General features: G+C 46.1%; 1 protein-coding gene across 1 annotated transcript in view; it reads right to left on the bottom strand.

Annotated features, from left to right (window-relative positions):
- Positions 1–14,738, bottom strand: part of iqsec3b (IQ motif and Sec7 domain ArfGEF 3b) — a gene marked incomplete at both ends in the record, with an annotated part of 51,898 nt that overhangs the window by 8,755 nt on the left and 28,405 nt on the right. The window contains 4 exons of the mRNA XM_080737288.1: positions 304–443; positions 1,418–1,584; positions 12,439–12,561; positions 13,843–14,004. Of these exons, the coding sequence (XP_080593414.1) occupies positions 304–443; positions 1,418–1,584; positions 12,439–12,561; positions 13,843–14,004 (592 nt within the window). The remainder of the gene's footprint in view (positions 1–303; positions 444–1,417; positions 1,585–12,438; positions 12,562–13,842; positions 14,005–14,738) is intronic.

The following is a 14,738-nucleotide window of genomic DNA, read 5'->3' as shown; positions in this document are numbered from 1 at the left end:
ACACTCATTGACCATACATGAAGCTAGTTAGCGTTTTTTAGGTTTTAGAAACGTTTTTTTTTACTGATTAGGTGCATGGTCTACCTATGTTATTGTTTTTCTAGATTGATATTCCTACAGTATGCATTTGTTATATTGTTGTTGATGTACTGACATATTATCTTGCTTATTATAGTGATGTACCGTATTACCTGCTTATTGTAAATCGCTTTGGATTAAAAGCGCCTGCTAAATGCCTAAACTGTAAACTGTAATTAAAGAACAGGTTTGCTCACCACACACAAGCAAAAATAGCGGACTCACGGTTTTCAGGCCCAAGATGGACTGTTCCACACGGCTGACGTAGGTGACATGGTCTTCGTTGGAGCGAAGTTCTCTCTGCTGGATCCTCTCATAAATGCCTGCCACCATGTCCCTGGGAATGTCGGCCCCATCATCCACCCCTGAGGGAACACGGGTGCATGGTAGGTCAGCCTTTTAATCCACTTTAATCCATTTTAAAGTACTGATTAATTTGAAGTCTAGTCGAAAATCGTCCCTGTGGGAAAGATTAATTGAAAAGATTTTTCAAAGTTCAAAAGCGCATGAATTATAAGCCTATATAAATAATGTTTAGTCAACACTGAATCACGTATACAGGTAAGTTCAGTAACACTGGAGAAACATCTAACATGTATTGTCTGTGTGTGCGTCTGGGCATGTGTGTTTTAAACAATTTCATGTGAGGTAGAACCTTCTAGTCCACAGTCTTGTATGGCTCAAACGTTTAACTGAAATGCAAATGTCTTGTATGTCCCATAGCATGCAGCTTGGCTAATTCAGGGAGCATCAGAGCTACCGGTATGAACACCAAGTTGTCCAAAGTGGCCACTGACACCCAAAACTACATAGTGTGACTTTAAGTGTGGCGGTTTTGGGAGAGAAAATGTTATGTTATGTGTGTGTGTGCATGTCGTTGCGCGTGTGTGCGTGTGTGTGTGTGTGTGTGCGCGTGTGCGTGTGTGTGTGCTCGTGCGCACGTGCGTGTGCATGTGTGAGAGAGAGATCTAAAAATAACTGATGTTCAAACACCACTTGTGATAAATGTTGAAACATGTCTGCAATTCATTATACCATCCCTTCCCCTCAGAGACCCTGACACCCCCCCCCCCCCCCCCCACACACACATACTCTTATGCACACTCTCTTAATTTCTTCTCCTATCTTTTGCTACTGTATCCATCAGTGCCTTTGATGCTCGGAGGATAAAAACAGATGAAACCCTCAGAAGAAGCACAGAACATGGCTTCTCCTCTCATCTCTCCATCTCTTTTCTTTTCTTTTCTATCTCTCGATCCCCTGATCTCCCGTCTCCCCGTCACTCTCTCACACACACACACACACACAGGCACGTACACACACGCACACACACGCCTACCTCTTAGGTTGCGTATGAAGTCGTCGAGGCCCATCTTGCGCTGGGGTTTGATGTTTGGTGAGTACATGTCAGTGTTGAGGAGGACCACGGCGAAGGCCAGGATAAAGATGGTGTCTGGGTTGTGAAACTGCTGCACCACGTCTGGGTTGCACATGCAGTAGCGCTGGCTGCGGGCGACAAGCAGGACATCGCTGTTACTCAGGACGAGGAGTACATAATAGGGCTCTATGTTCATCCATGCCTTACACATTATCCCTTATATATACATATTATTATATATCGTCGTTGTCGGGTGAAAACCTTGTATGTCCAAAACCGTTGGTTTTGCATTTATCGTTTTAAAAATGATTTAAACTAGTGAAAACAGCCGATCTACAAGCACACAACGCCTCGCACCCGCGTGCTTGTAGATCTGCTGTTTTCACTACTTGTGTGCGACGGCCTTGTATGATGAAGCAGGGCTTTACTTTGCGAAAGAACGTACACATTTGAAACATGGAGATACACGGTTTCCACCTGACAACGACGATATATATTTTGAAAAACATTTTTAAATATTTCAAATAGCTGATCTTACAAGCTCACAGCGTGTCGATGTAGATCGTCTATTTGAAGTATTTTAAAATGTTTTTCAAAATAGTAAAGAAAAGGCAAAGAACTTTAGGGATAAGGGGTAACGTAAGGCATGGACGAAAATACAGCGCATACTGTCACATGCATTGCAGTCATGCATTCCTGGTGATGCCAGTGGTGATGTCACTGGCATCGCCTGTGGTGATGCCAGCGGTGAGCGCACCTCATGGCACGCTCTGTTGGTGCACAAGTAGGCCATACTGTAATTGGTCCTTTAAGTATGTGTCATTGCTTGGTAGCATTCTGTTGGTGCAGGGACCAGGCACCCTGTACATTACTACACATACGATAGGTACTGTTCTGTTTATTGACACCGCCATGCAACTATCATGAAAACCTTTATGAGTCAAGAGTTGTTCTAATCTAGAGATGGAGAGAGAACCCTGTACTCCCTGTAGGAGCAACAGAAAGCATTGCCTCACCATCTAGGATCCCTGGAATGTTTTCTGTGGGCTAATAATTTAGGCGATCTATGAAATGTCTGTTTTACAAATAGTGCGACGATTCGTAAGGATCAAAGCGAGTTCAGGGGGCGGTCCCAAGGGAGCGCGCGCGCGCGGAGGGGGGTGGGTCACTAGGTCCTGCCCCCCCCCCCTTACCCATAGTTCTTAGGGAAGTCAGATGGTGGGACTCAGTCTTGTTGCATAGCACTGCTGCTTGCTACCATGCTGCAGTACACACACAAGTGCCACACTTGTTGCTTGCAGGTAGCTGTGCTGCTGCCCACCGCTTGGAGAGGGTGCCTAACTTGGCTGAGTATTTCTGTCTGTTTCTGCTATTTTTCTATCGCTCAATTCATGTATGTTCAATGACCATACATGAAGCTAGTTAACATTTGTTTGTTAGGTTTCTTTAGAACTTGATTATATTGTGTTTTTCTCTAGATAGATATCCATTTACATTGTTATATTGCTGTTAATGTACTGACCTATTATCTTGTTTATTATTGCGATGTTGTATCTGCTTATTGTAAGTCGCTTTGGATTAAAAGCGTCTGCTAAATGCCTAAACTGTAAACTGTAAACTGTAAACTTAGCTGCCAAACTAAGAAGCTGTGTTCTTGGCCAGGTTGTATGGGAAGTTTGAGATTGTTATTCTGGTAATCGCTGAATTCTAAACTGCTGTTTCAAGGTTCAGAATTCTTGCTATCGTTGCTGGTGCCTAGCTGATTTCTGTACTTTCAGTTTGTTGCTAAAGCTATTTCAAAGGTGTTACAGGCTTGCTAAAGTTGCTAAAGGTAAACTCAGTATCATAGAAGTTGGCTGTGGCTACGGGTTAAATGCTAACTTATTTCGTGCCCTGGTGGGCCTTTACTGGGCTACCATGAGTTAAAGTAATTTCAGTCGTTGGGTTTGTCGATAACCATGTCAGTACTTTGCAACGGCGCGCCGCGGGCCGTATCGGCTAGCGCGGAACAACAGGTTTAATGTATAGTCAGCTAGGAGCTAGCTGGTGGCTATTGCTAGCCGGCTATTTCGGTAAGGATGCTGTTAGCTGGTAAATCAATGTGCTAGCCATGTCAAGGCATAGAGCGGCGGCCCGCGTGAAAACACAGCCCCGTAGCAGGTAATGAATCACGCTAGGAGGATTCAGTTTGTAGGTTGCAGGTGTCTGTAAACGGCAGAGTTCACCTAGCTCCTGAGCTAGCCGAGTCACGTCAAGCGGTGATTTACGGCATGACGTTCGGCAGCAAATACTAAACGCTGCGTGTGGGAAATGTAGTTCTCTATCATGCCAAGCCTCGGCGTCGTGCTAGTAACAAGCTTCGCCCGCAGCGTGCTTAATCTAGTTAGTATGGGGCCTATATTGCTTCTGCCTCGCCTCGGGTTATGTGTATGTTTTCCTCTTTTTGCACTGTCTGGCCGTCTTAACAGCTGCTGCTTATGAGGTGCTAGTTGCTATACCTTAGCAGCTACTAAATGGTTCCTGTCGCTTCTTGGACCATAGTAGGGCTGCTGCCATTTACCGTGGCGTAGAAGCCCTCGCGGGAGGAACTATTAAAAACAGTAATCGCCTCTCTTTGAGAAGCCTATTAAGGATGTTTTCCGTGTGAGCTCCTGGGAGGAGGAAAACCCGCAGGCTATACAGTTTACGTGCGAACTTGTTTTGCTTCCGCTAACACAGTCGTGCCTGTCTGTCCTGACGTCACCAGTTGAACTCGCTAGTGCATGCAGGGAATCGTAGTCTACTCTAAATGCTCGATAGACCACCCTCCCTCCCTCCCATCCAGCTAAACATTCTCTTTCAGTTTCAGCATCCATCAGCTGTAGCTTTTCCTCGCATCGTAGGCTTTTAGTTGATAAGTTCTAAGTTGTCAGCGGTACTGCTATACTAAATGCTATAAAAACCAGCAAGTGATTGTTTCTACTGCATGTCAAGCTGTTACCAGGGTGTTGAGTGTTTTCTGCTAACATGTTGTCATTAATGCTCCAGTATGGCAGCTCCAGGCTAAAGCGGCACAGGTCCAGCTAAATCACTTTCTTAACAGCGTCTCGCTGCGGCGGCTATAAGGGCGCAGCTAACACCAGGTCTACGTTTTAACTTCAGGTTCCTAACCTAACATTGTGTTTATTTTTCAGGTTTCCTAACCCTAACATCAGGTCTATCTTTCAGCTTCGGGCTAAAGCCGACGCATAGTGACAGCTACAGCAGGTCGTCTTTGCAGCGTCGCACGGCAGCTGCGGGGTGTTTCTACTGCATGTTAAGCTGCTACCAGTGTTTCAGAAGTTAAAGGGGTTTAACTCAAATATTTGTTGCAAACTAAGGTTATAGTACTGGGTCACATAGCACACCGTATGTTCTAGTGGTGTTTCCGTAGCCGCTGCACTTGGCTCCAGTACTGTTTTCCTTCAGCTCATGCTAAAGCTAATACTTGCTGGTTGCTATTCATCCTGTCTATTATTCCAGCTTCAGGCCGGCGCGGCTGCAGGCCCACGGCTAGGACAGCAGGTTATCATGGCAGCTTTAGCTGCAGGTTCCACTAATCATGTCATGAAGGTTATGTTTCTAGCTTCGTCTAATGCTGTGTGCGGCTGGGAGTCCAGTCGGGAGTCGGTCGGCACCACGGAGGGTATCGCTGCGACGGCCACAGCTGCTTCCGCTGCTGCCTTGGGACAGCCGGCCCACCAGCCTCCTGACTTCCCGGCGGCCCGCGAGCCCACGACGGAGGCACGTAGGGCACAGGCTCATCTTCCGGGGGGAGCGGCACACCGACACCGCCGTCACGCCGCAAAGGAACGCCAGTTCTAGCGCCAACGGCGGGAGCCAGTTTTCTCGCCAGCGACGGCTGCCCTGGAAGCACGGCGGAGCCAGACTCTAGCAGAAACACCTGGCTGTCCGCCCGATGTCTGCCCCAACGACCCTCTGTTCCATGACGCATGCTGGTTCGCCGCGAGACTGAGGGAGCAGGGCCAGAGTGAAGGCGTCGCGCCATCTCTCTACACGCCGCATTCCCTGCGGAGCGGAGCAGTTTCGGCAGCGGTGCCCCGGGCGCGGAGCAGCTTCAGCGGCGGCGCTCCGGGCGCCCTCGGGCTCAGCCAGATGCCCTGAGGAGCCACACTCTAGCAGGTAAATAGCAACGCATTCGCTTGTTCGATTCTGTGAGCGTTCAGCCGCTCTCTAAGCTTGCTAATAATAGGCAATCATAGTTACATGGCAGCGTCTTACTTGTACTGAATGTTGGGCTTTAGCCGCTCTCTAGGCTTGCATAGCTTGCCTTTAAAGGTCAAGACGGTCAAGAATCTCCACGTATCTCGTGGAGATTCTCATATGTGCAGCAGCAGACTCTGCAGAGCGCTCCGTGGGCTGCGAAAATTTCTCTGTGATCCTAAAAGTCAGCGTCCTTAGGCGCGGTTTCATTGTTATGGTCAGCTAAAGCTAAGATTGTAATTTCTGCGGCAAGCACATGCGGTCACCAAGGCCAGGCTTAAGATGCGACTAGCACATGGCCTCTGAAGATTGCAGCTCGCAGTTTAAGCAGGGAAGGTACACCAGTGTCAGTCGCAGAAATAACTCTCCCTTCTGTCCTTTCATGTCCATGCTGAACACCGGGCCGTCTGCCCGACGTCCTCGTCACACGACCCCCGGAGAGAGCTGCCAGATTTGCGGCCCGCCCCTCTTCACTCTGCATTCTCTCCGGATCGGAGCAGCCACACCACCAGCACTTCTGGTGCCCTCAGCTAACTCAAGATCCTGCACGCCAAGCTATCAAGCACACACAACACAGGACTGACCGAAGCGTAATGGTTCCAGTTAACGCTTCTGCTGCTGATGTTAATAGTGCTGCAGGCACTATTAGCAGGGTTGTTCCATAGGGTTTTATTTGCTGCTTCTGTTGCGTTACATATAGGATTGGCATTATTGATAGGTGTGTTCGTCATGTTTATGCATCGCTGCGAGTTATAAATTCTATCATGCAAAAGCTAGGTGGTTGCTGGGGTGTTAGTTAGGTAGGATGTGAAGCTGTATGGCGCTGTAGTTATATGAATTAAAGGTTTCATCGCTGCTTCTGGTTCTGCTGTCTATATATATATACGTCCATGTTGCTGCTCCCGTTTTTCTCTAGGGTGTTTTAGTATGGCTTCAGTCAGATTGCAGTATATCGTTATAGTCAGCAGTACCACCTTCCTCACCGTTGGTTCGGTCTGCCAGCTGCTAACATTCTTAATTATTAAATTGCTTTAGCAGTACTTATAGCGTTTTTGGCAAGCTGCCAATATCATTGCTTAGTATTTTGCCTTAGTAATATTCGCTCTGCCAGATGCTAATATGCTTAATTATTATTTTGCGTTAGCAGGAAAGGCAGTTCATAGTTTGCCCCGCAGTAATGATAACTTAATCGCTAGAGTCACAGCAGAGCTGCCTTCCTCGCAGTTGGCTAGCACTGGCATGGGATTCTGAGATTTTGGCGTGCTTTGGGGGTTTGTAGTTTTGGGGGGTATCGGGCCAGGGCTCGCTGTAATTAGATTATGCCCTCGATGCTCATGGTAACATGAGGATCGTGGGTTCAGCGAGCCATGGCCCGAGGCAGAACCCCATGCCAAACCATGCTAACTTAGGCTATAGATTCTATGCTGTCTTATAGTAGAGCTAAGGTAGGCTGCCAATACTATGCGCTTAGATATAGGCTTAGATTCTATGCTGTCTCTATAGTAGGGTGCTCAATATGCCATGTTGTGTGATGCTTGCTTTCTGCTTCATTCTGGTCAATAAAGTATATCTTAACCCAAGTGATCGTCTCCTGAAATAGTGCGACGATTCGTAAGGATCAAAGCGAGTTCAGGGGGCGGTCCCAAGGGAGCGCGCGCGCGCGGAGGGGGGTGGGTCACTAGGTCCTGCCCCCCCCCCTTACCCATAGTTCTTAGGGAAGTCAGATGGTGGGACTCAGTCTTGTTGCATAGCACTGCCCCGCCACCACCCCAGCGCCACCTTCAGGTTCTGCCTTAGATCCCCCTCGGGGGGTATCGGGCCAGGGCTCGCTGTAATTAGATTATGCCCTCGATGCTCATGGTAACATGAGGATCGTGGGTTCAGCGAGCCATGGCCCGAGGCAGAACCCCATGCCAAACCATGCTAACTTAGGCTATAGATTCTATGCTGTCTTATAGTAGAGCTAAGGTAGGCTGCCAATACTATGCGCTTAGATATAGGCTTAGATTCTATGCTGTCTCTATAGTAGGGTGCTCAATATGCCATGTTGTGTGATGCTTGCTTTCTGCTTCATTCTGGTCAATAAAGTATATCTTAACCCAAGTGATCGTCTCCTGAAGTGCACTTGTACTGTAAGTAGCTCTGGCTAAGAGCACTGGCTGCAATTTAATGCTTTTGAAACGTGTATTTGTTGCTTAGGCTCGCCATTCGAGCCGGTTATGCAGTGGTTTTATGCTGACCAGTATTTCCGGAAGGAATAATTGTGGGTGTTTGCACTTCAGCTTCCACTGGCGTGTCTTCCCTGGTGTTAAACTAGTTGTCAGTCTGCTGCGGGCTGCATGCTGTAGCACAGATGCTGCACTGTGACTGACCAGCAGGCATCACATCGTTAGCACTGCGGTGCGTGCTGTAGGTTACATTGTCTGTTTTTACTTTTCAGCTCACGTTGTCTCTAGGCTTTTACAGAAAAAGAACAGCCTCCGTAGCAGACGAGAGGCAGAGCGACTCTAGAGACACGACACTTGACAGTGTGACGTGGGGTTCTGCCTCCGCTAAGCTAGCGGTATCCCGTCTGTCGTAAGATCAGAGACGGAGAGAGAGTGCATGATTAGGACCACCTCCGCTCCAACTCCGCCTACGGGCTTCACTAACCCCCCACGTTTTTTGGAACCCTCCACTAGCGCTCTCTCCCTATATTCCCTTCTCCCTATCTTCCCTTCTAACACACACACACACACACACACACACACACACACACACACACACACACACACACACACACACACACTCATTTGTCTTCAGTAGCAGCTGTGTGTGTTAGAGAGAGGGGGCTAGACAGTGTGTGTGCACGTATGTAGGTACTGTATGTATCATGGATATCATCATGTGTATGAGTTACTGAGTGGGTACATGACAAATTGAGCATGTGGGTGTGCATTTGCCTGTTCATGCCTGAGCAGCCCGTTCACAATATATTCCCGTATGTATTTTGTACGTTTCCCCATTTTCACACAACCCTTTCATTTAAACACTAGCTTCTCCTATCTACCTACAGTATCTGCATATGAAAGTTGTATGCCAGCTGGCACTGTATACACCTCCCCCTGTGAAATAACTACTCATGACAGCCTACAACCCATTGCAAACAGATGACATAACAACTGTTTTACATAATAGACATGAAAGGGGATGTCTGTGGTCCTCCTTGTAGTCCATGCATTGTTCTGACCTGCAGTGAAAACAGACCCACTGACTCCATTATGGACTCTCCTCTCCTCTCCTACCACTGCTTGCATAAAGTGGTTCTCCTCATTACTTGTAATTACATTTCAGGCATTTAGCCGATACTTATATCCAGCTACTGGCTGGCTCCGGGATTAAATGTGACCCGTTCAGTAGAGTCCCCTGACACAGGTCCCACTTCAGTCCCAGCATAACACCATGTGGACAAGTTGAGTCACGAGGGCACTCAAAGAATTTTTCCAACTAAGAGCAATCTGAAGACATTTAAAGGACAAGGTCAGAAGCTGGCACGGGTGGTGCTTAAAATGAAAGGAGCAATTAACCTTTATTTAACCAGGCAGATCATGAATAGAGGGTATGCAATATGCATGTGACGTCATCATCATACCCAGAAGTTATGTGGGGACGCCTATGAGTGGCAAAAAACGACTTTCTGGCCTTGACAGCCCATACTGTACATCCACACAGAAAAGTCTGATCTGATTGCATTAAACAACGTTAAACAACATTATAATCACTTTGCCACTCGATTTGCCACTCACTTGATGCATGTGCATACGCTCTATACGGTACATTCTTATTTACAATAACAGCCTGGTAAGAGGCATTAGCCCCTTGAAGGTGGGATATGGGGGCATTAGAAACAACACAACTCCTAGCATGACAGAAGAAAAACTTGATTTAGCGGTTTAGTCTAAATAAAGCAGACAACATACTGTAAATACATAGCCTTAACAACACTGCAAAACTGGTCAAGAATTAGAGCATACCGGTATAACAAGCTAGTATGCAATGCAGTCCCAGCATCACTGAAAACTGTGTTTGCTTTACAGGAGTCCTGAGTTGGTGTCAGCGAGACCGTACTCTCACAATCTCACATTGCATCGCATCCGTGTCTATAAAGTTATTTTTAAACATTTCAGTATCGAGAAGTATTGCACTCTCGGGACATTAACAGCCAGGTATGTCCACTAACTGTTGAGCAGCTGGAAGGTGTTTGAACATAGGTCTGCAAGGTCTTGTTGATATTGTAATGAGTTTCAGTCTGCAAGTATGCTCATAAATTGTCAGGATGGGTGGGCGTGTTGCCACGATGACAAAGCAGGCAGGGCACACAACAACACAGGCTAAAACTTCATGAATATCAATGAGCAGCACATATTTATAAATATGTATTTGTGCGGTAACCGAGACAGACAAATACTTCCAAACAACTTTGCAAGGACACAGAATATGTCTGCCCTTCTTCATAATATCCTGACACTTGGATTAGCTACAACAGCATAAACTGATCTAAGACTAATCCTTTAATAATGTATACAGAATGGCAATGGCAATAGCACTGTTTGCAACAGTACACTCCACAGAGATTATAGAATTTTAATGATACGGTAGCTTGGCAACTACTGTATAACCTCAATGTTCTGAATATCAGTATTCTAATATTCAGTATCAGCATTCTGAATATCTGTATCGATGTCAGATAGGAGAGAATGCTTAATTTAAGTTCTACACTAAAGAGCATTGGCACTGGTCAAAATAGGGTTACTTTAATCAAAGCGTTTACCTAAAACTCCCTGGTGACCATTTTAAAATGTTTGTAATGTTTTTGGATTTGTGTGACTTGATTGATTGGAATTTGGTTTAGTGAGCTCACCTAAACAAAGAAAACAAAAAGGACAATGGTAAAAAAGAACACAAAGTCCTAAAGCACATAAAACAAAGTACAAAACAGACTGGCAGCAGCCTATACAAACCATAGCATTAGCAACATCAAAACAACCCACTAGTAGATCAAGTGCTTCAAAAACATGCCTTGCACAATTATTTAAGCTGCACTATGTTTGGAGTGTTAAGGATTCAAGTGCCCGGGTAGCTCAGTCGGTAGAGCTCTTGCCTTTGTACCGCAAGGTCATGGGTCCGATTCCGGGCACCGTCAACTCAGCGCATGAGTAACACGGTTTGGCAAGTCGTGCGGCAAGTACTGGGAGCTGATGCTAAGTGTGGCGCTCCACCTCAGCAGTCCATCTCCCAGGGGTCTCGCGCATTGTAACGGGGACAGACTCCTGCATGTTACCGGCTGATACCGACAATAAGCCACTCCTGTCCTACTTGTTAAGGATGCTGACAACTTCAGGAACCTGAATATTCTGGTCTTAAACTCACTTTAAGAACAGATATACTTAAACCCTATATAACCTATACATGGTCCCCCCCTTTTTCCCCTCTACATTAAATCTACAAAAATCACCAACACCCCAGAAAATCTTTAAGAATTGTTTATCCACTGTTGCTCTATGAAGCTGCACCATACCAATTTATTTTTTCCGGTTGTCTCAAGAGAAAAGTGGCCTTAAAAATAAGCTTTCCTTATAATAGCAGTGGTGTTGTCAACTATTTCAAGGTGGAGGATATCATCACAGCAATTTGGAGGAGGAGGCGGCTGCATTGAAACAAAGCAGCATTTTATTTTGTCCAAATGGAACACTCACAGGCTGCCTGGAGTCTGCAATGCATTTATGAGATTTATCAGATACTGAAGAGGCTATAAGACATCGACATAAAACTGCTATTGATTGGGGGGGGGGACTTTGATTTTCATTTGTGCCTGGCATGCAACAACCTCGTACCCAGAGCTTCTGGCAATATGTCAGGCTTTAAGTCTGACTTGAAGGGCGGATGACAGTCTAAATGCACAAGGCGCTAAGGGTTTTCAGATAAATAAAAAATAAAAAATAGAAATGTTGGCCAATCTCAAGAGGAAAAATGTGATTAGAAACACTTGTTTAATGTCAGGGTGGAAAACCACATAGTCCAGTGTCTTCAAGACTTTCATCCAACCTTAATAATATATTTTTTATGAAGGGGCAAAAAATGTCAGAACCACAAATATCACACGGACAAATTGTAGCAGCTTTAGGGGAGAACATTTGTGTGTTCTGCAAGTGTTGTAAAACAATCTTTTGAAAGTTCAACTTCCTTCCGTTACTTGATTTGTGTTTAATCACCCCTCAGAATGCAGAGTCGACAGGGTGTGCCCAAACAAGGCCCCAGGGCGGTGTGCACCAGCACAACTGTTCAAAACACAAGTGGCACACTTCCTGGCCAATAACAGAACAGCGCATAGAGTACAACAGCAACAGCAATAATTAGCAATTCTCTGGCTTCCAATACTGCTTCTAATATCACACACTATTGTGTGTTTAATGGTCCGTGTGTGTGCATGCGTGCATGTGTTCCCCTGTGTGCATGCACGCACGCACACGCACGTGTTTGAGTGTGTGCTTCTATTTGACTGCACATTTCATCGCTCGACCATGAATATTTATTGTTTTGTTCTGCATAGATAGCCAAGGGAGCCTAATCATTTCAAATAGTTTTGACTTTACCAGTGCTGATCAGTGAGATTATATGGGGTGAGGCGGCATGGTTAAAGGACTCAGCCTGTGGCCATGCTCATGAGCATGACGAGCTGCTATCCACCTTGATAGTCTCACCTGAAGGCCTCGATGAGTCTCTCCACCTTCTGTGCCTCCCCTTGAACACGAACGTGAGCCTGGAACTTCCTCAGCGCCTCGTCCAGCTCCATGCCTGAGAAATCCATCTCATCTACAACACAACTGCATAGACACAGAGAGAGAGAGAGAGAGAGAGAGAGAGAGAGAGAGAGAGAGAGAGAGAGAGAGAGAGAGAGAGAGAGAGAGAGACACACGGAGAGAGAGAGAGAGAGAGAGACATAGAGAGAGAGGGAGAGAGTAAAGCAGAACAGAAACTAAGACGGTGTGAGAGAGACATAAAAATAAAGAGCAAGGCAGGGAAAAATCGATGACTATAAAGGCAGCAACACAGATCTAATGAAGGCATCGACTCTTACTAACTCTTTATGTCACTGTGCATGTATGCAACTGTATGTCACGGTTTAAATGATGGCACTTAAGTACATCTATGTGAGTGAGTCCATGACTACACTATAGTAGTGCTGATGGCATTTTGTTCCTTTTTCAGGACCACTTCCATTACACAACCATTGACCTGGAAGGCACAGTCACACACACACACATGCACAGTCGCACGCACTCTCACGCACGTGCGCGCGCGCGCGCACACACACACACACACACACACAGGATCTAAACAGAGAAAAGAGGTAGATGAGAATGGGGGACATACAGGAAGAGGTAAAGAGATGGTATAGGGAGATACAGTGAAAGATCGAGCGAGTCAGGAGAGAGCTATGGTGAAAAAATGACAAAGAAAGGGAGGCGCTGGCAAGAGAAAAAAGCATTTGTACTATGGTGTGTGTGTGTGTGTGTGTGTGTGTGTGTGTGTGTGTGTGTGTGTGTGTGTGTGTGTGTGTGTGTGTGTGTGTGTGTGTGTGTGTGTGTGTGTGTGTGTGTGCGCGCTGAGAGCAGTGACCTATTTCTTCAGTCTCTACACAGCATCTCAGTGAAACAGCCTCTTAAATCCTAGATCACTATATACCACGGCATGATGGGAAAAAAGAGATAACTAGTGTATGAACACAGTAAAATTTTACACATGGAACCTCACAGATCCATTTGGTTCCATTTGTACACTCTCTGAGTTAAAAGAGCACTGAGGATTTGACTGCAAAGCAGCTGTGTGCATTTTCATGCATACATTTGCATCCATATCATTCTGTAGGAGATGTGTGCCTCATTGTATGTTATGTTTATTTGTGAATATGCGCCCTTGTATACTGTGTACCCATGCAGGTACATTTTTACACTCTACAAGTTCAGTCATCACTAAGGATTTGGCTGTGTATGTATGTCTGCGTCACTGCGTATCTGTGCGTGCTTGTGTCGTGTGCGTTGGGTAGCGCTGTAGCGTTGATGTGCAGTGCATGCAGGTGTCAGACCACAAGAGGAAGGACTCACTCCAGGACATCCCTGTTGAAGTGAAGCTTGCTGTTGCCCAGGAACTCTCCGATCATCTGCCTGCTCAGGCCTTTCCTCTGCAGAAGGAAATGAGCCACGCCGATGGCCGTGTCCGGTACAAAGCCACGCGTAATTAGGAAGTGGATGCCTCTTTCTGGGTTTCTGCTCAAGGGGAGAGAATGACAGCATGTGAACGTGTTTGTCTCTCAGGCCGTATGTGTATGTGTCTATACCAATGGTCTTCAACCGGGGGTCCGGGAACTCCAAGGGGGTTACTACAGGGGGTCCTTCAAATCAAAGCACAACACCTCGCGATGTGAGGCGTTGTGAGCTTGTAGATAGACTATTTTTGGCAAAGAGCTTCAGTGTAGAGGGGAAAAAGAGCAGACTAAGTACATAGTGAAAGGTAAAGTTTATTAAGTTTTGATGGTTCAAGTGGTTAAATATCCAAAAACACACATTAACTGCTGTCAAACAATAAAACTACATGGAATCTATGAACAGATTGTGGGGGTCCCTGCTTCATCTCTCTCTCAACTAAGGGGTCCTTGGCCTGAAAACGTTGAAGACCCCTGGTCTATACTGTTAAGGTTGTTTCTTCTGATTCAGCCTTTTGGTGAGGAAGAGAGAGAGAGAGAGAGAGAGAGAGAGAGAGAGAGAGAGAGAGAGAGAGAGAGAGAGAGAGTGAGAGTGAGAGTGTGTGTATGTGTATGTGTGTGTGTCTAGGGGTACAGTACGTGCGTGTGTGCGTGTGTGCGTGTGTGCGTGCGTGCATAGTCATGTTCGCAAGCGGGACCTTGGGAATGGACACAATGTCATTGATGCACATGACTTAATTTACTTTAATTGGTATTAACTAAGAAGTGCAGGTCAACCGTGGGCTCTATTTATAGACA

Source organism: Nannobrachium achirus (assembly GCF_963921795.1).
Source record: "Nannobrachium achirus genome assembly, chromosome: 11".
NCBI classification, from domain to species: Eukaryota; Metazoa; Chordata; class Actinopteri; order Myctophiformes; family Myctophidae; genus Nannobrachium; species Nannobrachium achirus.
This window is presented reverse-complemented; position numbering and strand designations above follow the sequence as displayed.